The following is a 24,279-nucleotide window of genomic DNA, read 5'->3' on the forward strand; positions in this document are numbered from 1 at the left end:
AAAAGGAAAATTTACTATAAAACCTCAGACGTCATCTATGGCGTATTCAAAGCAGCCGGTTCAATATACCTATTGGGATGATCCTAATGAGCTGGTTAATAGATTGAGACTTTTGATTTCTTCGCAAATAGCAGGTAATAACAATCACAATAATAAAATTAATTCCATAATAGAAGAACTAAAGGAAGCTCATATAATCGAATAATATTTGAATTACGTTATCACTAACATAATGACAATAGATAAGTTCGGACATAGCCGAAATCATCCATATGCTTTTAACGAAGCTAAAAAAAAATTTCAAACAATTGGGTTACAAGTAAATTCAGATGGAGATTATTATATTCAAAATAAACAATTAATAAACCTAATATGCCCAATAAATAAGAATGATACTGCTACAATATGTAAATGCTAAAAAACAATATGATGCTAAAAAAATATGTAGATGATGGAATAGAAACATTAAATGAAACTATCAATAGAGTGATTATTATCCAGAGAGAAGATATATTGCAACAACTAAGGAATGAAATAACAAGAGTTTATGGAATGGTTGAGTCAGAAAATAAAAAGTTTGAAAATAAAATAAACTAAGAACATAATACTAAAATAAAAAATATTATAAATAATCTAAGTTGAACACGAGACGACTTAAGAAACGTGGAAACATATTTTACTAAAAAAATCAATGAAATTATAAAGAAGAAAAAATAAAATAAATCAGTATACATTTAACAGCAGCGACTTCAACATGGATATACCACAAATAGGATATTAATTAAATATTTTTTTAAATAAATTTGAAGACATTTTATTGGAGGAGCATTATAATGAATTGAAGGATAATTTCGAATTTTTAGTGCAATACAAAGACTTCTCTCAGGTAGTTACAGAAGACTATTACAGATTCCATTATACAATATGCCCATATTCTTCACTATTGCGATTAGAATTGTAAAACTAATGCGATTATATGAAAGAATTGAAAAATAATAAAAATTTATCATCCTATTTATATTTAGGATGAGTTAAGATAAGGTTGTTGATTTAATTGATCGCCTCAACACACCTGATTTTTGAAAATACTTACGAAAATATTTTTTAGTTATTAATCAGAAATATGAGTAAGAGAGCTGTTGTTGAAGAGTTGCATAAACCTGCAAAAAGAAATTTTCAAAGACGTAGAGTTATTACAAGTATCTGATTTAGTTGAAATGTAGCTGATTTAGTTGAAATGGGAGCTTATGCAAAGGAAAATAGGGGATATAAATAACTCTTGACTGTGATAGATACTTTCTCAAAATATGCTTGGGCTATACCAATAAAAAAAAAACTTCTGACGCTATTACTGAAGCTTTGGAATTAATTTTCAAAGAAGTCAAGCGATATCTAAAAAATCTTCAGACCGATGATGGAAAAGAATTTTTTAAAAAAATTTTTAAAAAGCTAATAAGTAACTATCAAATAAATCATTATTCTAATAATGCTAATGAGTTGTTGTCAAGGGCATACAACCAAACCACATTAAGATTTCACAACGAGGAAAACTCAAAATTGATGACTCAGTTCGCATAAGCAAGTTACATGTTTTCGAAAAAGGTTATACACCTAACTGGGCTACAGAAATATTCAAGATAAGGAAAGTGAAGATAACAAACCCTGTAACATACTTAATAGAAGACTACAAAAGTCAACCAATTGAAGGTGCTTTCTATGAAAATGAGTTGCTCAAATCTAAGCATAATGACATTTATTTAGCAGAAAAAGTTGTAAAAACTCAAGATGATAAAGTTTTTGTAAAATGGCTTGGTTTTTCACCAAGACACAATTCTTGAATAAATAAAACAGATTTAATTTAATAAAACTTCTTCTATTTGCATAGTATATTAAAAAAATCTAATATTGTATCTGCTGAAGATTGATAATCAGTATTGAAAGCGGTATATGTCTTTAACTCACCACTGCTTTAAAGTTTTTCCTTGAAAGTTGGAATCATATGAACATCGTATTTTAATATCTTCATCTTCACCTTATTCTAATCTGAAATGTCTATAGAAGACTTGTGCACTTTGTATTATTCCACCGATAGCCACTTCTTTTGCAATTAAATCGTTTTTAAATCCTTGGATTGCTTCTTCTACTGATACAAATTGCGGAACTGAGTCAGCTTTCAAATAATTATCTGAATCAAAAGATATTCAGCTACATGCTTGAGGAATTGTACCGATAGATTTACTTTTATAGTTTTATTTTTAGGTACAACTATATTAAAATCTTATATTCGGCGCAGGTGCTGCACTAGTGATAGCCAAAAATATGTCTCTTGTTTTATTATTTTAACGAACACCTCGACAATTGATAGTCAAATAATTGATTTTACTTGTTTGTTTTTATTTATTGATTTCTTTTGCATGTAGGTACTTAATTTAGTTTAGATTTTCTTAGTTTTGATAACAACTCCCAAATTTTCGCTTTATTGTTCTTTTGATTATACATATTCTCTATAGAGGAAATATACAATATACCTTCTTCAAGTTTTTGTTTAAATATAAACTTTTTATTTTGATTATCTTGCTCTTCAAAATCATTCACTCTCCTAGATTCTGATGATAAATTTTTCTTGTTTAATTCATCGGGAAATATATTTGAAATATTGCGTTCAATAATTTCCCAATCGTTTTCATCTGCAAATGGACAATTATTTGCAAAAGATTTTGGTTTATTACGAACATTGGATTCATTCAAGGCATAATGTGTTTCTCTCGACACAATTATATCCCCACCAGAAACCTCAATTTTTACATGCTGCCAGTTCAGTCTCTCTATAATTTTTCTTTGCGAATCTGAAACAGATTCACCGTTCCTTAATCTTAATACACAAACCCTCACTCTATGTTCAGGTGTTGAAAATATTTCTAAATTATCCCAAAATGTTTTGAAAATTGTAATCTTCATGAATTTCCACCTTTTATCACAAATACAGTACTGTTGACCATGTGAAATTTTTTCAATCCAAAGCATTATGATAGCAATATAGAATGAAGGTGCAACCAATAAACATTTGTATTTATTTAGAGTTGTTCAATTGATAAACTTTAAATTGTATTGTATCTTAATCAAATATAAATCATATGCTGTCATGTTTATCATAGCATAATACTATTCTAATTATAGGTAATCTCCTGACGTAATTTTTCAAGTTCACACATCTAGCATAGTATATTTTTTTTAATTCCTTCATTCTATATCTATACATATGTACATACATACTTGTTTTCTTCTATAATAAAATTTCTTATCTATCATTAAACTAAAATTTTGTTTGAAAAAACCACAAAAAATTTTCTTATCACAAAACTTTTTATTTCGCATTTTTTAAAAACTCTTTAGGGTACTATTACCAAAAATGTACGATTTTTATACATTATTCTAGAGGAAACAAAAAATAAAAAGATCTTCAATAAAATATAATAACCAATAATTATAGGATACATTTTTATAGAATTTTTACTAAAGTACATGCTGCCAAAAACTTATTTTTACAGTCTGCTCGTTCAAACCCCAACTCCATTCAACTTCCACCAAAAATCCGCCGCCGCCGCACCTACCCTCCAGCTTCCAGCCTGCCAAGCTCCTCGAAAACTCCTCCCAAAAACCCGCCGCACCAACTCTCCTCAACAACCGCCGCCGCACCTACCCTCTAGCCTAGCATCCAGCTCCCAGCCTGACAACCCCATCGACTTCATTCCCCCGTCCAGAAACAGCATAACGCTCAAAAAACGTCACCTTTCTAAATATACATGTATACATGATAAAACATATCTCATTCCATAATACCACACAATTCTATAAGAACACCCATACATGTTTTACCACTGATTCACCCAGTCCATTCTGTACAAATTTAAAAAAATTACATACAAATTTTAGAAAAATTTTTGCGACTTGCGCCTGAAAAGCCAGAACCCCCATATTTATACTACACGCATATAAGAGAAATAATCAACCAATTTCCTTGAAATTTAATATTCAAACTCTGGGTGTGAAAACAATGAGCTTATAATTCTTTTGGGAATCTGATATTGCCGGAAACTCAACTTTTACGATTTTACGTTTTTTTTTGTACCTGTAGACACTTAGGAACCTTCCGAAGAATTTGGATAACATAAAACGAAATACTACTGAGAGCTGAATCTATGTTTTGTTAGTTATGTTAACTAAGAGCTTACTAACTTCTGTAAAATTGGAAGCAAGTGTTCGAAAAGCATTTTCACAATCTTGTGCAACGATTTTGGTAAACTAGACAACATATGTAGCGGTCGGATATATGCTGACAACATCAGTGTGCTTTTTGCTTTTTTTTTTGGAAAAATTATTATTTTTGTCTATTTTCATTATAAGTTTTCTGAACGAAAAGTTAACTGAAAGAGAAAATCCCGTCGAATTTGAAAGCTAATTGGTTTAGAAGATGACTTTGATTTGGATTCGGATCATTCTGCAGTTATATTAAACTTAACTGAGACAGTTACCAAAAAACAAAATAAGCCCATGTTGATTAATAAATCCAATGACTGGACTAGTTTTGAAGAAGAGATGGAGAGTAAAATAAACTTAAGAATTAAAATACGGGCCCAAGATGATTTGGATTCTGAGGTAGAGAATTTTAATAAAATCATACAAAGCGCTGCCTGGAATAATACAAAACAATTTGAGTATAAAAACGTGGGTATGACTTATCCAAGAGAAATACTGAATATGATAAGCGAAAGGAGAAGAGCTAGACGCAAATAGCAAAACTCACGAGATCCGCCAGATAAAACTGCACACAATCAACTCATTCAGAATCTAAAAAGAAAAATAAGAAAAATCAAAGAAGATTAATTTGATAATTGCATTAAAAATTTGTCAGTCGAGCAAGAAAGTAATTATTCCTTATGGAAGACTACAAAAAATATTAAAAAGCCAATTTTACATATCCCCCCTATTATTAGAACGGATGGAAAATGGGCAATAGAAAATAAGGATACGCCTGAAACATTTGTAGATCATCTTGAACAAAGTTTTAGACCTAATTACATACACTCAAACATAAATATTGCAATGGGAAATGTGAGATCCATTTGCACAAAGAGAAATAGTGAAAGAAATAAAAAGTTTAATGTCAAGGAAAGCACCCGATTATGATTTAATTATCTCTGAGATACTGAAGAAATTCCAAAAAAGGGCATAACAATGTTGACTTTTTTAATGAATTTAAATGAAACCATAGGGTGTTATAGGCCAATTTTTCTGCTACCAATTTTGCCAAAACTTTTTGAAAAGTTATTACCAAAAAGAATGAGGCCTATAATTGAGGATAGGTCATTAATTCCGAACCACCAATTTGGTTATAGAGAAGGATATTCAACTGCTGATCAAATTCATAGAATTACAAATATTATTGCGCAAGCCCTAGAGGAAAAGCAAATTTGTGCAAGAATTTTTGTAGACGTGGCACAGCCTTTTGACAAGGTTTGGCACGAAGGATTATTACACAAGTTAGAAAAAATATTACCAAATCAATATGTAGATATTCTCTTTTCTTATCTAACCGACAGATTATTCAGAGTCAAACAGGAGGGGGACTATTCCACACTTAGAAACAAGAGCAGGTGTGCCTCAGGGCAGTATTTTGAGTCAAATACTATATCTACTCTTTAAAATAGATGTGCCTCAAATAGAAAACACATTTGTGGCTACATATGCTCACGATGCTGCAATTATGGCAATAGCATCAAATATTGACGGCGCCACAAGAAAGTTGTATCAGGCCAGTAATAGTTTTGGTGCTTGGACCAAGAAATGAAAAATAAAAGTAAATGAAACTAAGTCTGCACAAGTAAATTTTACAAATAAAGTTCTTGTGAACCCCCCACGTGTTAAAATAAATGGGGTTAATATTGTAAAGGAAAATGCGGCAAAATATATAGGAATGACACTGGATGTTAAACTAAAATTGAAGGAACATGTTAAGAAGAAAAGGCAGAATTTCAATTAAAATATTAAAATATTTGAATGGCTCCTAGATCGCAAGTCAAAGTTACCGATACAGAATAAGATCCTGCTCTATAACACAAATAGTAAACCGGTTTGTTTGTATGGTACCCAATTGTGGGGATGTGCCAAACAAATACATGTTCACCGAATACAAATTTTCCAGAAGAGGGTTTTGCAGAATATGATAGATGCCCCTTGGTATGCGCGAAATGGAGATTTGCACAGAGATCCAAAGATTCCATGTGTAGTTGACGAAATTAAAGAAAAGGCGGTGAGACATAGAGCTCGCCTGGAGCAACATATCAACATAAAGGCCTCTCGGCTCCTTGTTATGCGCGATTCTCTCAGAAAGCCAAGCAGGACTTTGCCTTCAGATTTAACGCAAAATGCGTTGGAGAGCGTTGAATCTCTTTCAATCTATATGAAAGAAGATTGATGTTCGGTGTAAGGTGACCAGTATCAGAATATAAGGAGGAGGTTTTTGTGGTAAAACACATAACTAACTATGAGTTGCCAGGAAATGGCATGTTAGTAGCATTCATGCTTTCTTCTTTCCTTCGATGAAAAAAAAATTAAGTTTATTAAACTGAAATAAAAAAAATATAATTAAATTAAAATTATAAAAATTTTTTATGAAAATAGAGTTTAGAATACATATTTTCCACTGGCAAAATCAACATCCTAGAGGATTTTTTCAATACAACAGTTTTTAAAAAGGCGTTCTAGAATTTTTATAAAGTGAGACATTGATTTTCAATAAAAAAAAATGTGCTGTGCATATTATTAAAAAAAAATTAAGTTCTTGTATAAAACATTTTCCAATGTAATTTTAAACAATTTTACTAAATCAAAATTTTTAAATTTAAAGTAATTTTAAATTGTTTTCTAAAAGATTTATTAAGAAGTGATAAAGAGATTAGGAATATGTTAAAATTTAATTATCTTGAAAATATTATAAAACATTATTAGTACCTGTTACATTATTTTATTTACTAACATGTTTGAGGGCGCCAGAGGCACCCGTCTAGAAAAAAAATTAATAGTAGTTTGCTTATTACATACTACTACACATACATACTTTAAAAAATTCAGGAATGTCTGTTAACTACTTCTTTGCAATTTTTAGAACATTAGTAAGCTTATAGTTAACATACCTAAAAAAAATGTAAATTTGGCTGAAATGCTCGCCAGTTAGTTTCGGTAACAACCAGAACTCGAATATCAAATTTCAAGAAATTCCATCAATTCGTTCCGTAAATATGGTGGAAAATGTAAAATCGGCGCGCAGATCAGTTTTCAACCCCTGATCTTTCCAAAGAATTTATATATTCAATGTTTTAATACGAAGAATTTAAATATTAAATTTCAATGAAATCCGTTGATTATTTCCCTTTATATACGCAAAAATATATATTTGGCCCATAGTAAACGTACAGTTGCTGACGCCTGATTTCTTCCAAAAGCGAAGCTTATATATGAAATTCCAAGAAAATTGGTTGAATAGTTTCTTTATAACAATTACAATAATAATAATAATAACAATAGTAATAATAATAATAATAACAATAATAATTATAGTAATACTGGCATAAATCTTCATAGCAATAATATTACTAACGATGAAATTAATGAAAAAGACCATAGCGACAACACAAATAATAATAAGAACAATAAAATTGACAATGGAAGCAAATACCCAAATTTCATTCAGAGTAAAACATTCACAGCTAACACCCAATTTTCTATATCTATACCCAACCCTCACAACCTACCCAACGCTCGCTTATTGCAAACAAATCCGCCTGCTAACTTTGTAGATCCGCTGACTCCTCCGATCGTTCGTATGACCAAAAGGTCCGTTGAAGATGGCGACAGTACTTATGTACTATCTCGCTTCAAAGATCGGGCTGTATATGAGAATGTTAAATTGTACTTAGCATATTTTCACGATGCGGCGGAGAATGTCCACCACGATGGTAAAACTAGATTAGGTGTTAAGGTTGTTATTGAAAGCGAGGGCCTTCCTTCTGACTATACTATTTTATATAGCTTATTCAAAAAATTTCATGACACTTTAAATATATCTTCCGCCAGTGTCGATAAATATTTACAAACATTTAGAAGCCATATGAAAAGTAAATGGATTGATTATTTGCAGAGGATGAAGGAAGCAAACAATAAGTTTTTTCTTCCGACGACCTCAGCCCAATCGTCTAGATGGTTCAAGTAGCTTTCGTAACAACAATAACTTGGTCCAATTAACTGGTTTTGGAAATAGTATGACACGGACTGTGAAACAACTTTCTTTGTACTATAAAAATGTCTGTGGACTAAGGACTAAAACTAACACCGTTCTGTTTAACTCTTCTCTTCTTGATTGTGATATTTATGTTCTAACGGAAACTTGGTTGTCCTCCTCCATCAATAATCTTGAATTACTCGACTCTTCTTTTCCTGTTTTTAGAAAGGACCGACATGCACTTCTCTTGCAGGGACACACACCAAAGGGATATGGGGTATTAATCGCCGTTAAAAACTCGTTATCAGATAGTATTATTGACGTTCAAGACTCCGATGACCTTGAAATCATCGCAGTTAAAATTGAGCTGAAATCCAAAATGCTTTTCGTAGTCAATTGCTATAAACTGCCTAACTCAAGTAATGAGTTATGTGCGAAATTTTCTTCAACAATTGATTATTTATGCAATTCTTTTAACTCTGAGGTTGTTGTTTTCGGAGATTTTAATCTCCCCAAAATTAGGTGGATGACCCAGGATGAGGAACCATTTTTGATATCAATTGAATGTTCTAGTGAGTTAGAGTTGTCCTTTATAGATACCTTTCATCTAAATAATTTGTAACAAATATCGTCAATAACAAACCATCAATCGAGGCAACTAGATCTAGTCTTTACTTAAAATTGGTACAATTGTTTATCTATAACTATCCAAACCCGGCGGTTAACGTTGATATCTATCATCCTCCGATATCTTTCTCTTATTGCATTGACGACCAACCATCTATTGACGAGCCCTTTTCTATCGTTTTGATTTTAAAAGGGCAAATTTCGCATTGCTAAATGATTACTTTACTACTTACGACTTCTCTTCAGTATTAAACTTTACTGATATTGAGTCTATGACGGGTTGGTTTTACGAAATCATTTTTGCTGCGTTTGAATTGTTTATTCCAGTGTTGAAAACTAAAGATACTGGCTCTGGCCCTCCATGGTTTTCACAAGAGTTGAGGGTACTTCGCAACAAGAAGAATAAGCTGCGGCGCAAATATCTCTCCACTAAAGGCGACAGGGGCTATGATAATTTCCGATTGTCGTATGATCAATTTAAATTAGCAGCAAAAGAACGTTACGACTGCTATATATATAAAACTTCGGATAACTTAATATGTAATCTCAAAGTCTTTTGGATGTAAGAGGAAAAGTGATAGTTATCCAACCTTCTTGAAATTCGGCGGGAGTACAAGTAATAATTCCCAAATTATTTCCGAATTTTTTCGTAACTTTTTCGCCGAATGTTACTCTTTTTCATCCTTTCAATTAAATGTCGACAACTTTCGGCACAGTGATAACTATCCTAAAACTAAACAGTTCAAAAATATCTTTCTAATTTGGGTTCTAGTCTTTCTCCAGGATCAGATGGAGTTCCTGAGATTATTTTCCTGATCCTCTTCTCTGGTGCCCATCTTAACCTTAATTTTTAATAAGTCTTATTCTTGGGATATTTTCCCGTCTGTATGGAAGGAAGCTTTCATTAGGCCAATCCATAAGAAAAACAATAAAAATGACGTGTTAAACTATCGTCCTATATCTAAACTGTCAGCAATTCCCAAGGTTTTTGAGTTGATGGTATATGACAATATTTATTTCCATTGTATGCCAGTCATTAGTGCGCGTCAGCATGGCTTCTTGAAAAAGAAATCCACGGTGACTAATCTAGAGGAAGCCACGACAGTTTTCTCAAATAATATGGAAAATGGGTATCAGACGGACGTAATTTACACAGACTTTAGCAAAGCCTTTGACATATTACCACATGAAATTATTATTTTAAAATTGAAACTCTTAGGACTCCCTGACAACTTCTTAGCATGGATAAAGTCATATCTCTCCGGCAGGACTTACACAGTCCTCTTTCGTTCAGCAATTTCCTCGCCTCTTTCGTCTAATTCTGGTGTACCCCAGGGTAGTCATTTAGTCAATTGCTGTTCACAATTTCAATTAATTATGTTGTTTCGATGCTAACGCACAGTGAGGTATTAATATATGCTGATGACATGAAAATTTAAAACAAAATGAGCTCTACAAATGATGCGTTGTGTCTTCAGAATGACCTTAACCGCCTCTACGGCTGGTGCTCAAGTAACAACCTAAAAATCAATGTAAGTAAATGTGCTACTCTAGGCAAAAGCGGCCATTTTTTTACAAACTATACTTTGAATGGCCAAGCTCTTAGTCGAGTTGATTCAATAATGGACCTGGGTGTTTGCTTCGATAGCAAGTTATCATTTATAAACCACTATAATCCTATCATATGCAGATCAAGCTCGGTGTTAGGTTTCATTAAACGCTGGACAAAAGGGTTTAATGATCCTTATGTCTTAATATCGCTCTACACATTCCCGGTCCGTGCTCATCTTAAATATGCTTCACAAGTATGGTCAGCCTATTACGATATACAGATTAATAGGATTGAGTCTATTCAAAAAAATTTTACTTACCCACACTGGGTAAAAGACGTGACGTCGCGGATTTATTTATTTTTCAGCTTATGAAAACTGACTTAATCTCCCCCGACATTTTAAATGAAATTGCGATTAATCCCGACCTTAGGTCTCGTTCCCCGGATCTTTTCATGGTTCCTTTTTATAGGACCAATTATGGGAAACATGAACCTGTCAGCAGAATGCTGCGTTTATGCAACAAACACAAACACAGACTTGACTTTTTACTGAAGAAAAACACGATGAAAAAGCTTCTATTTACTTATAGTTAAGTATAACCCTTTGCTTTATTTTAACAAATTTTTGTTTTAGCTTTTCATTGTCTATATTCATATTTAATGGAATATTATTACTAATAAGTTTTATTTTGTATAATTTTTAAATTTAACTTTTAAGTAAAAAATTTGTTCTGCCTAAAAAACTTTCATTCTTTAATTTTAAGTGTGCTGTTCCCGAGGCAATTCAATCCGTGCCATGGTCGAAATAAACTTACATATAAAATTTCTTCCAAATCGGTTCAGCAGAACTTGAGATACACGCGTGCACACACAGACCGACAGGTTGCTAAAAATAGTTTACTTACACTTCCCTACTATGGAGAAGTACGTTCCCACCGAAAACTCGATATGCAAAATTTGTTACCATCACAACCTACCTATAGTATACACAATACGCTCGGTAAAAATGAGTGCCATATTTTCTACCTTAGCAAGGTGGTGTGGAAAGAGTTGCAATTACAATATTTTACTTTATTTAAATAAGAAAGTAATAATTGTAAAAAATGTTAATAAAAACATAATTAGCACAATTTTCCAAATTGTGTGTATTTATAGCATTCCGCAAAATAGCGGAATTTTAGTGAAGTCATCAAAAAATTAACAGAGTACTGAAGGTTTTCTTTAATCAAATATTTTAATATTTTTATAACTCAAAATTATAAGAATGTTAGCACTAGTAAAATAGAAAAAGAGCGAATTTTATTATGAATTTTACTAATACAACATCATAGTTGCGGAATTAATAAGGATGTGCTTATTACACTACTTTATTACTAGCGAATTTTAACTTTTTCTTACTAGAAATTTGAAAAAAGTGTATATTGTAAGAGATTTATGATGTTAAAAAAAGCCCTTCATATCTTCCATACGAATACGTGTAAATTAGTCAGCTGTGAAATGTCAGCCTTTTTAGGATTCAGGTCTATATTTCTGGCAGCTGTGGTGAATAAAAATTTGAAATTAAAATTACATTTGTGTGTTCTTTTATTTTTGTACGAATTTGTTTGGCTGTCATGTTGTAATCATTTGTAAGAAAAATATTGAAGTGAAATAATAGATTTCGTTTCTTAAATAGGTAAAAATATAATTTTTTCAGACTGGAATTTTTTGTTATTAAAACAATTGCAATACTATAACGTACATACCTTTGTATGAACATACATACATACTTATGTTCTTTTAAGTACTGCAATTGATAGGTGTAGAATGGTATTACAATATATGTATCCACTATGGTATTACATAATATATGTATAAATTGGAGCAAATCCAGAATGTATTGTTTTACTATCTCTCAGATAAACCCCCCCTTCTCCTGAATTTATAAACATTTCGGAAGAAAAAACCATCAATAAATTGAACTGTTTTTATTTTTGTTAGTTAACGGTCAACCTAAAAGTGCATATACTTTTCAGCACTTATCAAAAAAATTTTGAAAGAAAGTGCTTTTTAGTTTTACTCTGTCCGTGTGTCTGTTTACAAAGCTTCTACACCCTACTTCTACACCTTTACATATATAATCTTCCTGTTCAAATCGTCATCCTTTTTATAAAAAAAAATAATTAAATCTTAAATATTGTATATGTACATTAACATAAATGCGTTAACGGTCGTCAATACTTTATATGCTTATATTCAGATTATAATTATATTCAGACAGCAATCATATTTTAATTCTATTTAATAAAACAGAAAATGTGAAATATATTTTATAAATATTTTAATCAAGTTTTATTATTTAATAATAGTAGTAAAAAAAAAAAAAATTAAATTACATTTAACAAACAAAATTGTTAAAAAAAATATTTTTAAAAATTCATTGAACAAATTCAATACATTAATTATTACATTAATTATATTATTAAGAGCACAAGTTTAATCTAATCCTAAGTCTAGTACTTTGTTGCATAGCCCTTGTTCGGAATGACATCTTTTAATCGGTTTGGCATTGATTCACAAGTTTTTTTGTGATGTCAGCCGAAATTTTAGCCCACTTCTTTAACTAATTTGGTTTTTAAGTTTACAATCGTTATTTGATGTTTTCGAACTCGGTTGTCTAATTCTTGCCATAAATTATCAATCGGATCAATATCCGGAGATTGGGGAGGTATCGGTTCAACTTTCGGAAAATTATAAAGCAATCGTGATCGGGTTTTATAAGCAGTGTGCTTGGAATCATTATCTAAATAAAATTTGAAACTTTCTTGGATTCCCGAGCGCTCAGAATTTTTTTTAAATTTATCTTTAATATATCAATATACTTATCTAGGTTCATAATAACCTTCTATTATAGCCAAATTTCCTATTCCAGGTATTGAGAACACCCCCACACTGTTACTGAACCTCCACCATGTTTTACAGTCTCTTATAAATTTATAGGCAAAAGTTCTGAATTAGGTTTTGTCTGCCATCAAAACCAAAAACATTAAACTTAGTTTCGTTGGTAAAAATTACATAATTTAAAACTCAAGAGCTTAATTTTTGTGCTGGCTTGCAAATTCTAAGCGCATTATTCTGTGTTTCTTATTATGAAAAGGTTTTTTACTATTTATTTCAAAAATAAAAAAGATATTCGAATCCGGTCATAAAATATATCATTGTCTTTTCCAAAACCTTTTAAATATTTTTTTACTTAGGTAATATATTAAATTTTTCTCACAAATGGAGGTAAAATTTAGAAAAGTATATAAAATTTGTATTTAAAAAATAATATTTGATTGTATTTTAGATATTATTTTCTAATTCCCTCTTCAAATTTTTTCTTTACTATATATTTATATCAATATTCAATAATTGTTTTTATTACTTTTGATTAAAAGATTATTTTCAATTTAATTTTATAATGAATGATCCTCATAGCTCCAATGATGTTCTTCCTTCACATATTAATATTTCAAACAAATCTGTAAATGATAATTTAATTTTAGATAATAACACAATGGAAATTTCAAATTTTTGGGTTGTGCATCAAAATATTGCAAGTCTGAGAGAAAATTTTAGTTCTCTGTTAGCTTATTTGAATTCTTTAGACTACTGGCCTCATTTTGTATTTTTGAGCGAGATTTGGATTTATAACTACGAAAAAAACAATTTTCCAATTCCTATTTATTCATTTGGTGCTACATGCAATAATTCATATGCTGCAGGTGGTGTTGCAGTTTACTTCAGGAATAATTTAAAGAACTGCCGCATTTTTAATTTTAATTTTAATAGCATGGATGTTATAAAGGTTTTATGAAATGTTTCTGAAGTTGAATACTGTTTCATATGTATATATAGATTACACAGGTGTGTTATTAGTGAATTTTTGGCAGAATTGGCCAACTTTTTATGAAAAGAAAATTCCAAAAATTTAATACTATTAGGTGATTTTAATATTGATATTTTGCGTCAAAGCAACGATGTTTCTGATTACTTATTTTTATACCCTGCACTTCGTGAAGGGTATATTAACTTTGGTATGGAGTTTGTAACTACTTGAAGGAGTCATCTGCGGTATGGACATATATATATATTCTTGCTCAGCGTAAAATTCTGCGTTGATTTAGACATGTCCGTCCGTCCGTCCGATCGCACGATAACTCAAAAACGAATAATGCAATCGACACCAAACTTTCACAAGTTGCTTCTTTTGTGCCAAGGACGAACCCTATTGTTATGGGACCAATTCGGACAACGGGGTCGGGTAGCTGCCATACAACTCCAAGAGTTTATTTTAATTATTTCAAAAACTAATGAAGGTACAAATATAAAATTTTGTATACATGTGTCCAATTATATTCTACATATGTTCTAAAAATTTTAATGAGAAAGCTGCACCGGTTCGGGTAGCTGCCATACAACTCCAAAAGCAAATTTTCTATATTCGGCAAAATAATAAAGTTAGATTCATGAAACTTGGCAGTCGTGTGTCCAATTATAGGTCAAAGATATTTCTGAAGTTTTGGTGGAATTGCTTGACAGGTTCGAGTAGCTCCCATACAAGTTCAAAAGCTTACTTTAAATATCTGAATAAATAAAAACGTTAGATTCATGAAATTTGGCAGTTGTGTGTCCAATTATAGATCAGATATACCTGCGAAGTTTTAGTGGAATTGCTTGGCAGGTTCGGGTACCTGCCATACAACTCCAAAAGCTAATTTTAAATATTTGGAAAAATAATAAAGTCAAATTCATGAAACTTGGCAGTTGTGTGTCCAATTATAGATCAGATATATTTGCGAAGTTTTAGTGGAATTGCTTGGCAGGTTCTGGTACCTGCCATACAACTCCAAAAGCTAATTTTAAATATTTTGAAAAATAATAAAGACAGATTCATGAAACTTGGCAGTTGTATGTCCAATTATAGGTAAAAGATATTTCTGAAGTTTTGGTGGAATTGCTTGACAGATTCGAGTGGCTCCCATACAAGTTCAAAAGCTTACTTTAAATATCTGAATAAATAAAAACGTTAGATTCATGAAATTTGGCAGTTGTTTGTCAAATTATAGATTAGATATACCTGCGAAGTTTTAGTGGAATTGCTTGGCAGGTTCTGGTACCTGCCATACAACTCCAAAAGCTAATTTTAAATATTTTGAAAAATAATAAAGACAGATTCATGAAACTTGGCAGTTGTATGTCCAATTATAGGTAAAAGATATTTCTGAAGTTTTGGTGGAATTGCTTGACAGATTCGAGTGGCTCCCATACAAGTTCAAAAGCTTACTTTAAATATCTGAATAAATAAAAACGTTATATTCATGAAATTTGGCAGTTGTGTGTCAAATTATAGATCAGATATACCTGCGAAGTTTTAGTGGAATTGCTTGGCAGGTTCTGGTACCTGCCATACAACTCCAAAAGCTAATTTTAAATATTTTGAAAAATAATAAAGACAGATTCATGAAACTTGGCAGTTGTATGTCCAATTATAGGTAAAAGATATTTCTGAAGTTTTGGTGGAATTGCTTGACAGGTTCGAGTGGCTCCCATACAAGTCCAAAAGCTTTTTTTAAATATTTGGAAAAGTAATAAAGTTAGATTCATGAAACTTGGCAATTGTGTGTCCAATTATAGTTCAGATATATTAGCGAAGTTTTAGTGTAATTGCTTGGCAGGTCCGAGTACCTGCCATACTCCAAAAGCCAATTTTAAATATTTGGAAAAATAATAAAGTCAGATTCACGAAACTTGGTAGTTGTGTGTTCAGTTATAGATCAGACATATCCGTAAAGTTTCTATAGAATGTTTCACAGGTTTGAGTAATTGCTATACAACAATGAAAGGTGCAGGGTATAATTCAATCGGTTCATACCGACTGAAACGTTTTTACTTGTTATTATCTTCTTATGGTTTTGACTCTTTGATTTCAGCTTCCACTCGCCCAATTTCAGGTTCTTGTATTGATCATCTTTTTGTTAGGAAACACAGAAATAATAAACACGATTTTGTTGCAGATATTTTAGATATAGGAATTACGGATCATTGTATGTTGAGTTTAACTATACTGAATTGCACTTTTAATGGTAAGGTTTTTCAATCTGTTTATAATAGTAGACCTGTAATTAATTATAATCACTTGAGAAACCGGTTATTATTTGAATTTTGGTATGATGTTTTTGCTGTTGATCATCCTTCTTTGGCTTATTTACGTTTTTATGAGACTTTAAAATTTCATATAACTAATTCTAGTAATATTATTCATAGAAGAGCACCTAGGAGACTCAAACCTTGGATGACGAATAAGCTATTGACTTTATTAAAGAAACGAAATAGCTTAAGGCTAAAAGTTAAAAAAAATCCTACTAGACAATTTTTATTGGTTAGGTATAAAAAATTTTGTAAATTCATAAAGGAAAAAATCAAAAGTTGTAAGGATAATTATTATTTAACTAAATTTGTGACTTCTAAAGGTAATTCAAAAAAGGAGTGGAAAATTATAAATTCTATTCTTAACAAAGACTGTGCTAAATCGGATATTTGTTTTACTATTAATAATGAGTTGGTTGATGACCCTAAAATTTTGGCTAATTATTTTAATAACTTTTTCGTTGATATAAGTATAAATTTATCGTCTAATTCAAGTGTCCATAGTTTCGATTTCAGTGTTTTAGATTTGATATCTGACGTTTTTCAAAGAAAAAGTTTTGGTTTTGAGCCTTTTACGTCTATGGAAATAAATAAAAAAAAAAAATTCAGACTCTGTTTCTACTGGTTCTTTTTCAAATGTTTTATTAAAACAAATTTCTTTTTTTATTTCTGATGTTTTGTGCTATATTTTTAATTTAAGCGTATATAAAGGAATTTTTCCAAATGATTTAAAAATCGCTGAGGTTTTTCCTCTTTTTAAGAAGGGTGATTCACAGGATCCAAATAACTATAGGCCTATTTCGCTTTTACCAACTATTTCTAAAATTTTTGAAAAAGGCATGAAATCGAGGATTGTTAAATTTTTAGATAAAATTAAGTTTTTTAGCAATTCCCAATTTGGGTTTCGCCATACATTAAGTACAGAGGATGCGTTACTTAAATTTTGCAGCGAAATTTATGAAGGCATAAATAATAGTTATTCCTGTGCAGCCCTGTTTATTAACATCACCAAAGCATTTGACACTGTTTCACATGATCTGTTGCTGGAAAAAATTTATAATGCTGGTTTTAGGGGCTTTGTTTATGTATGGTTTCGTTCATATCTTAGTAATAGGAAACAGAGGGTTAAAATTGGAAATGTCTTGAGCGATATTACTGAAATAAAATGTGGAGTACCACAGGGTTCCGTTTTGGGGCCAATTTTGTTTCTTATATTTATAAACTCATTGCTTGATCAAAATTTTAAGGGGAAAGCTACTGCTTTTGCAGATGACTCTGCTTTCACTTATTGTGAAAAAAATTTGATGGAGGTTACTGCGGCTCTGAATTTTGATCTAAATTTAATAAGAAGTTGGTTTTTTTCTCATAAACTTGTAATGAGCAACAAAACTAAATATATTATATTTAATTTAACACAAGATTTTATTACTGATTGTAATTTGTATTTTCATTCATCTGGCTGTTGTAAATTTCCTATTCTTTCAAATTCTTATTATAATGATAATATTTGTGTTAAATCATGTTTTAAAGTTGAAAGCGTTGTTTCATATAAATATTTGGGCATTTATATTGACAAAAGAATGAATTGGTCGGAACATTCACGTTATTTGAATAATTATTTTAGGCACGTTATAAGAAATCTTTTTCAATGAATTGGTATTGTTCCATAAATGTTTCAAAAATGGCCCATTTTGCACTTTTTAATTCGAAGCTTCAATATGGTATTGTATTGTTATTTCTTTTTTGTTAAATATAACTTGAATTCTGCTTAGCTTTAATTGTGATCCCCACCACAAACGAATTTTTGTAATAATTTAAATTTTTTTCTGATATAATGGCCCTTCGTTACTTGCCCTTATAGTGGCAATAGTTGGGACCATTCTTATTTTTTTATTTTTAAGTAATTCTATATCCATATTAAATTGTAACTATTTTTAGTTTTGAATTTTGTAACTTTAAAATAAGGAAAATAAATAGATAATAAAATAATAAAAAATAAATTATTTTTCATTAATTATATTTTCAACTTGACACCACAGTTACTTCCCATATCTTGAGTGAACTTACCCCATGAGAAAAAAAAGCTGTACACTTAAAAATAATGAAATGCTTTCATATAAAACGTTGAAGGCGAAGGTTGTGCTCGTTGTTTTTCGCTGTTTCAAGAATTTTAAAATAATTATGAATGAAAATATTAATATATAAATAAAAAATATGCCACTTCGATTTAAAAAAACACATATAAAATAAGGTCGTGCTTTCAAGTTTCTCTCTGAGCATTGGGACTTGTTAGATATAAAGACATTAGTACAGTATTAATACAGTTGTAGTATCGCCTCAAAGCTTTTAATACCTTTACGTTGTAAAAAAAAACTGCTAAACTTTTCGTACATTTTATAATACAATTTTTACAATATTATTACACACTTTGACGTTTGTTTGGAAAGTTCAAACGTTAAAGTTCTGTGCATATGTTAATTTTTAACAAACGTTAAAAACTTCGTACTTCGACAACTAGAATAAGGCTCAATGATAATAATCCAAAGAATAGATCAGCGCAAAGAAAACTGAGTTACTCTTGTTAGGATTTGGTGAAAATTCGCATATGGGTCCTCAAAAAGCCTTGCGTTTACAGGCCCAATTTATAATACCAACAGAAAAATTTAAATAGTTGGGAATATTTGGAAATTTTCAAACAAACGTTAAAGTATGTTTTAATATTGTAAAAATTGTATTCCACAATGCAGCAAAGCTTTAGCAGTTTTTTTTTACAATGTAAAGGTTTTGAAAACTCTGAGACGGTACTACAATCGTATTAATACTTAAACTTTTTATAAAGCATTATTGAAGTAAAAAAAAATCGAGTCAATATTAATTTTAATCTCACAAAATTATAAGAAATTAATGTAAACTCCTTGAAGAAAACAATTTATTAAACTAATTAAGTTATAAAATTGGTCAGCTAAAACGTTTTGTATTAAGTAACTCTTATTCTTAGTATTTCATATAAATATAACAAAGAAAATTTTTTAAAAACTGAATTAATTGATTTGATCATTTCATCAACCATGTTTATAATAAAATCATTTTACATTTGCATTTTTTTATGCAAATCCAACAGATTCCGGTTAACTTTTATAAATTTTAAACCCTGCATTATTTAGTTTATTAATTTTTAAATTTTGGTGCATCCAATATGGTGGTGGATCGGCTGTTGTGAAAATCAATGACGGTTCGCCACACTTTTCATTTGATATTCGTAAAATTTTTTCAGAAGGCGTGCTATCAAACATCACTTCATTAAAGTTACAATTTGAAGTTTGAAAGTTTTTCCATGTAGATTCTTTTTGGCAAATTTCTTCGCATGCTTCCTTCATTTTGCATAATTGCTCTTGTAAATTGCGATATTCTTCCAAAAAACGTTCAATTTGTGTTGTATGAAAATCATTCAAAGAAGTTTCAGACGCATGACAAATAATATTTTTATTTCGTGGCGCATATGAAGAAAAGTCAAGTAATGGCGTTTCTCGTTCTGGGGTACGAGTTTTTTTACTTGTTCCTTCTTTAGACTGCATGTAAATAAGATTCAAATCATTAAAGCTTGAAAGAGATAGCGCTGTTGTACTCTTAAATATTTCACTATTTGCCTTCAATAAACTTAAACTACTATTTGAGCGTTTGCCACGGATATTTCCCGTTTTTCGTAAACACGTCGATTCAGCTGAAAAGCGCCTTAATTTTTCTAATGAAGTGGTTAGATCAAACTGACTATGATTATCTTGCAAAAGATATGATTGGCTACTAAAAGAGTAAAGGCAACTTTTCGAAAAACTTTTAGAATTTCTTGGTAATGTAAAAATTGCATTAGAGTTTCTATCAGCACAAATTCGTTCTAAATTGGAAAAATATTCTTCTGAAGTTTGACACGTGCTTGAAGGTGGGTTAATTTTTATTTGCTTCGCATCATGTTTAAAAGAATCTGGAGTCGCCCTAAAATTAAAATAAACAAATATTTAATTATCAAATGTGTAAGTATAACAAAGTGAGAGTAATAATCTCATATTTATTAAAAAAAAATGGAAAGTTTTTGATCTAAACACAAAATTAGTGTGATATATCGACAACAGAGTACTAGAAACATTATTCTTATTTGAAATTTTTTTTCAAATTAAATTTAGTTCAAAAAATTTGAAATTTTATTTCAAATTTAAAAAACAATTGAATTTCAAACAACAAACGAATTTTAAACGCACACATTAGAACTGTATATGCATATTATTGTCTTATGTTAGTGAAAAACACAAAAACATGAAGGTTTATACATATGTATATTTACATAAAAGGAACTTTTCAAATGGGATATTTTTATAAACTTTACACATTACAAGTTCTCTATTAGGATTTTTCATCCCAATTTCTTCAAATTTGTTGTTGCTTGTGGTTTTCGTCAAGGTACTATTATTATCAATTATTATTTTTGCTTTACTGAATGATGCAAATGTTGGATAAAGCAACTTTAATTTATCTTTTGTTGATGATACAAAATCATTTACTTATTGAGAAAAATAATCTTAAACTTTCTTTGCAAAAATACATATGTATATTAAAAATTTTCTATTTGGTGCGGTAATGCATTATTTGAATAAATGTTTTAATAATAATAGTCTATAAATTCCATTATTTCAAACAATAAAATAATAAAATACATATGTACATATATACATATGTACGTATGTACATATTTCTAATGTCAATCAGGGCGTGAAGCTGAAGCTATATTCCGAAGTATTCCAAAGTAAAATAATTTGTAATAGTAGTGATAGTAGTGATATATTTTGTTTCTAAAATTTTGCTATTGTACTTATCTTATAAAATAACACAAAATAAAACGAGAAAAAAAATAGAGTTGACCTTGTCAACTCTGTGATACCCGTACGAATTTGTTATCCTATGTGCGAATAAAGATGCCATAACTGACTATGGGACAGACTATGACTTTTAGTTGCCGTATTACTATATTAATTTATGCAAAATTTCAGTACTGCGGGTTTTTCAAAATACTGGTAGTGCCAAGCTACTATTTAAGTTGTACGGCAGTTACCAGAACGAGCAAAGAAATTTTAACGAATTTTATCATACACATTGCCCCTACTAATATATTCGTTTGTATGAAATTTCAATACCATAACTTTTATAGTTTCTGAAGTATAGCCAAATAACTTTTGAAGTTGTATGGCAGTTACCAGAAGGATCCAAGTAATTTCATCGACTTTTATGGGACATATTGGCCCTACTAATATATTCGTTTGTGTGAAATTTCAATACCATAGCTTATATAGTTTCTGAGATATAGCCAAATAACTTTTGGAGTTGTATGGCAGGTACCAGAAGGAGCCAAGTAATTTCAACGACTTTTATGGGACATATTGGCCCTACTAATATATTCCTTTGTGTGAAATTTCAATACCATAGCTTATATAGTTTCTGAGATATAGCCAAATAACTTTTGGAGTTGTATGGCAGGTACCAGAAGGAGCCAAGTAATTTCAACGACATTAGTGAGACACATTGGCCCTACTAACGTATTCGTTTGTGTGAAATTTCAATACCATAACTTTTATAGTTTCTCAGATATAGCCAAATAAATTTTGAAGTTGTATGGCAGCTACCCGAACCGGTACCCCGATCATGTCCAATTTAAATAGGGTTCTGGCACTTACTACAATAAATCATTTGTGAAAATTTGGTGAACTTAGCTCAATTAGTTTTTGAGTTATCGTTGGGACGGACGGACGGACGGACGGACAGACAAAGCTAAATCAACTCAGAATTCGACGCTGATCAAAAACATACACTTGAGTCTATATCTAATACCGTTATTTCTTAGCGTTACAAACGGTAAGGCAAATTTAGTATACCCGATTTACGTTTATTTTACGTATCCACTACGTATAGAACGCATTTTGGAAAAGTGTACAATGTCAAAAGCTTTTACTAAACTTTTTGGAGTGTGGTACTTTGTAAAGTTTACGTCGTAAGCGCATTATTAGTCACGGGGTGTTAATTTGCATATCTTTGCATTTTACAATCGATATATGCATTGTAGTAGCATTAATTATTTCTTAAATTTTAGTACAATAACATGCCACATCACATGTAAGTATCCGTAACTTCAATAATGCTTTAAAAAAGATTTGAGTACGGTATTAATGTCTTTATATCTAACAAGTCCTAAAACTCAATGTTTTTACGAAATATTACGAATTTTTGGCTTCGTTGCTGGTTTTTTCTTTAAATGCCACCGATCGTGTCATATTTTTTGTTATTTTTTTCTTTTTTTTTAAGTAAAAAAGAGTTTAATATTTTAAAAAATCTCAGGATATTATACACATTTTTTAAAAAGCTTCCCATTTAAAGACTATTGCACGAAAAAGAAAGAAAGGTAGGAGGAAAGAAAAAATGAAAAAAAATTTCAAATTCATATTTCAGTATGGTTTCAAATGTTAATGAGGAAGGATGTATGATTTTTTATGCACATTTTGTATTTCCCAATAAGGTAAGTTGAGTAGTATCAGCTAAAAAAAGGTTATTAAAAGTAATATAGGTTGACACATTTCAACAATTTGAATTATCTCATTTCGGTTATTTATACGTTACTTATAAAATTGTTTCAAATAATTTCAGTTAGTTTTTAAGTGATTAAAAATAAATATGTTTGTACCTCCAATAGGAAGTCTCTGCTCTTTTTTCATATTTTATTAGCAGGTAAACAAGAGCAATATATTTATAAAATGTCCCTGCATGTGTATGTATGACCTATAAAATTTTGAAGTTTATATAAAATTTCTATTTAACAAATAATATTTGATTGTATTTTAGATATTATTTTCTAATTCCCTCTTCAAATTTTTTCTTTACTATGTATTTATATCAATAGTTAAGAATTATCTTTCATTAATTATATTTTCAACTTTACACCAAAGTTACTTCCCATATCTTGAGTTAACTTACCCTATGAGAAAAAAAAGCTGTTCACTTAAAAATGATGAAATGCTTTCAGTAACATATAAAACGTTGAAGGCGAAGGATGTGCTTGTTGTTTTTCCGCTTTTTTTATAATTTTAAAATAATTATCAATGAAAAAATTAATATATTTTTTTGATTGTTCAAATATATTTTCTAAATTTTACCTGCTTTATAATAAGTGTGAATTTATTTTGATATTTCTTCTCAAAAAATAGCCTTTTAGATTTAAAAAAGCCCATATAAAATTAGGTCGTGCTTTCAAGTTTTTCTCTGACCATTGGGACTTGTTAGATATAAAGACATTAACGGTATTAATACGGTTGTAGTACCGTCTCGGAGCTTTCAATATCTTTACATTGTAAAAAAAACTACTAAAGCTTTTCGTACATTTTGGAATACAATTTTTACCATATCAATACAACTTTGAAAATTTCAATTTAAAATTCTGTTCAAATGTTCATTTTTATAAAACGCTACCACATCATTAAAAACATAGCATTTTTATGCTGCATTTTAGGAAAAAAAAAATTTATAACTAGAACTTTATTGCTGAAAATACATGCAAGTTTATTTTATCGGTTATTTCTGGCAACATTTATATGACAAAGTATAAGAAAAGCGTGCT

At 30.2% G+C, this 24,279-nt stretch overlaps 2 protein-coding genes across 2 annotated transcripts in view; one reads left to right on the forward strand and one right to left on the reverse strand.

The window, feature by feature from the left end:
• Window positions 1–232: 232 nt before the first annotated feature.
• Window positions 233–1,838, forward strand: LOC129616889 (uncharacterized). Its single transcript, XM_055532395.1, has 3 exons — window positions 233–407; window positions 449–555; window positions 1,509–1,838. The coding sequence occupies exons 1-3, from the start codon at window positions 233–235 to the stop codon at window positions 1,836–1,838; spliced, it is 612 nt and encodes a 203-aa protein (XP_055388370.1).
• Window positions 1,839–19,535: 17,697 nt separating this feature from the next.
• LOC129616886 (uncharacterized) overlaps window positions 19,536–24,279 on the reverse strand; it is a 139,525-nt gene continuing 134,781 nt past the window's right edge. Inside the window, exon 5 of the mRNA XM_055532391.1 lies at window positions 19,536–20,618. The gene's annotated coding sequence lies outside the window, so the exon portion shown is untranslated. The remainder of the gene's footprint in view (window positions 20,619–24,279) is intronic.

Source organism: Condylostylus longicornis, unplaced genomic scaffold (assembly GCF_029603195.1).
Source record: "Condylostylus longicornis isolate FDR11 unplaced genomic scaffold, ASM2960319v2 ptg000308l, whole genome shotgun sequence".
Taxonomy (NCBI): domain Eukaryota; kingdom Metazoa; phylum Arthropoda; class Insecta; order Diptera; family Dolichopodidae; genus Condylostylus; species Condylostylus longicornis.

What these genes read in the sequence shown, in the direction of transcription:
- LOC129616889 (XM_055532395.1), top strand. Translation starts at nt 233, where the DNA reads ATGACAATAGATAAGTTCGGACATAGCCGAAATCATCCATATGCTTTT. An exon ending in GAATGATACTGCTACAATAT is followed by an intron (nt 408 to 448) that starts GTAAATGCTAAA and finishes AAAAATATGTAG; the next exon opens with ATGATGGAATAGAAACATTA. An exon ending in TAACAAGAGTTTATGGAATG is followed by an intron (nt 556 to 1,508) that starts GTTGAGTCAGAA and finishes GTTGTTGTCAAG; the next exon opens with GGCATACAACCAAACCACAT.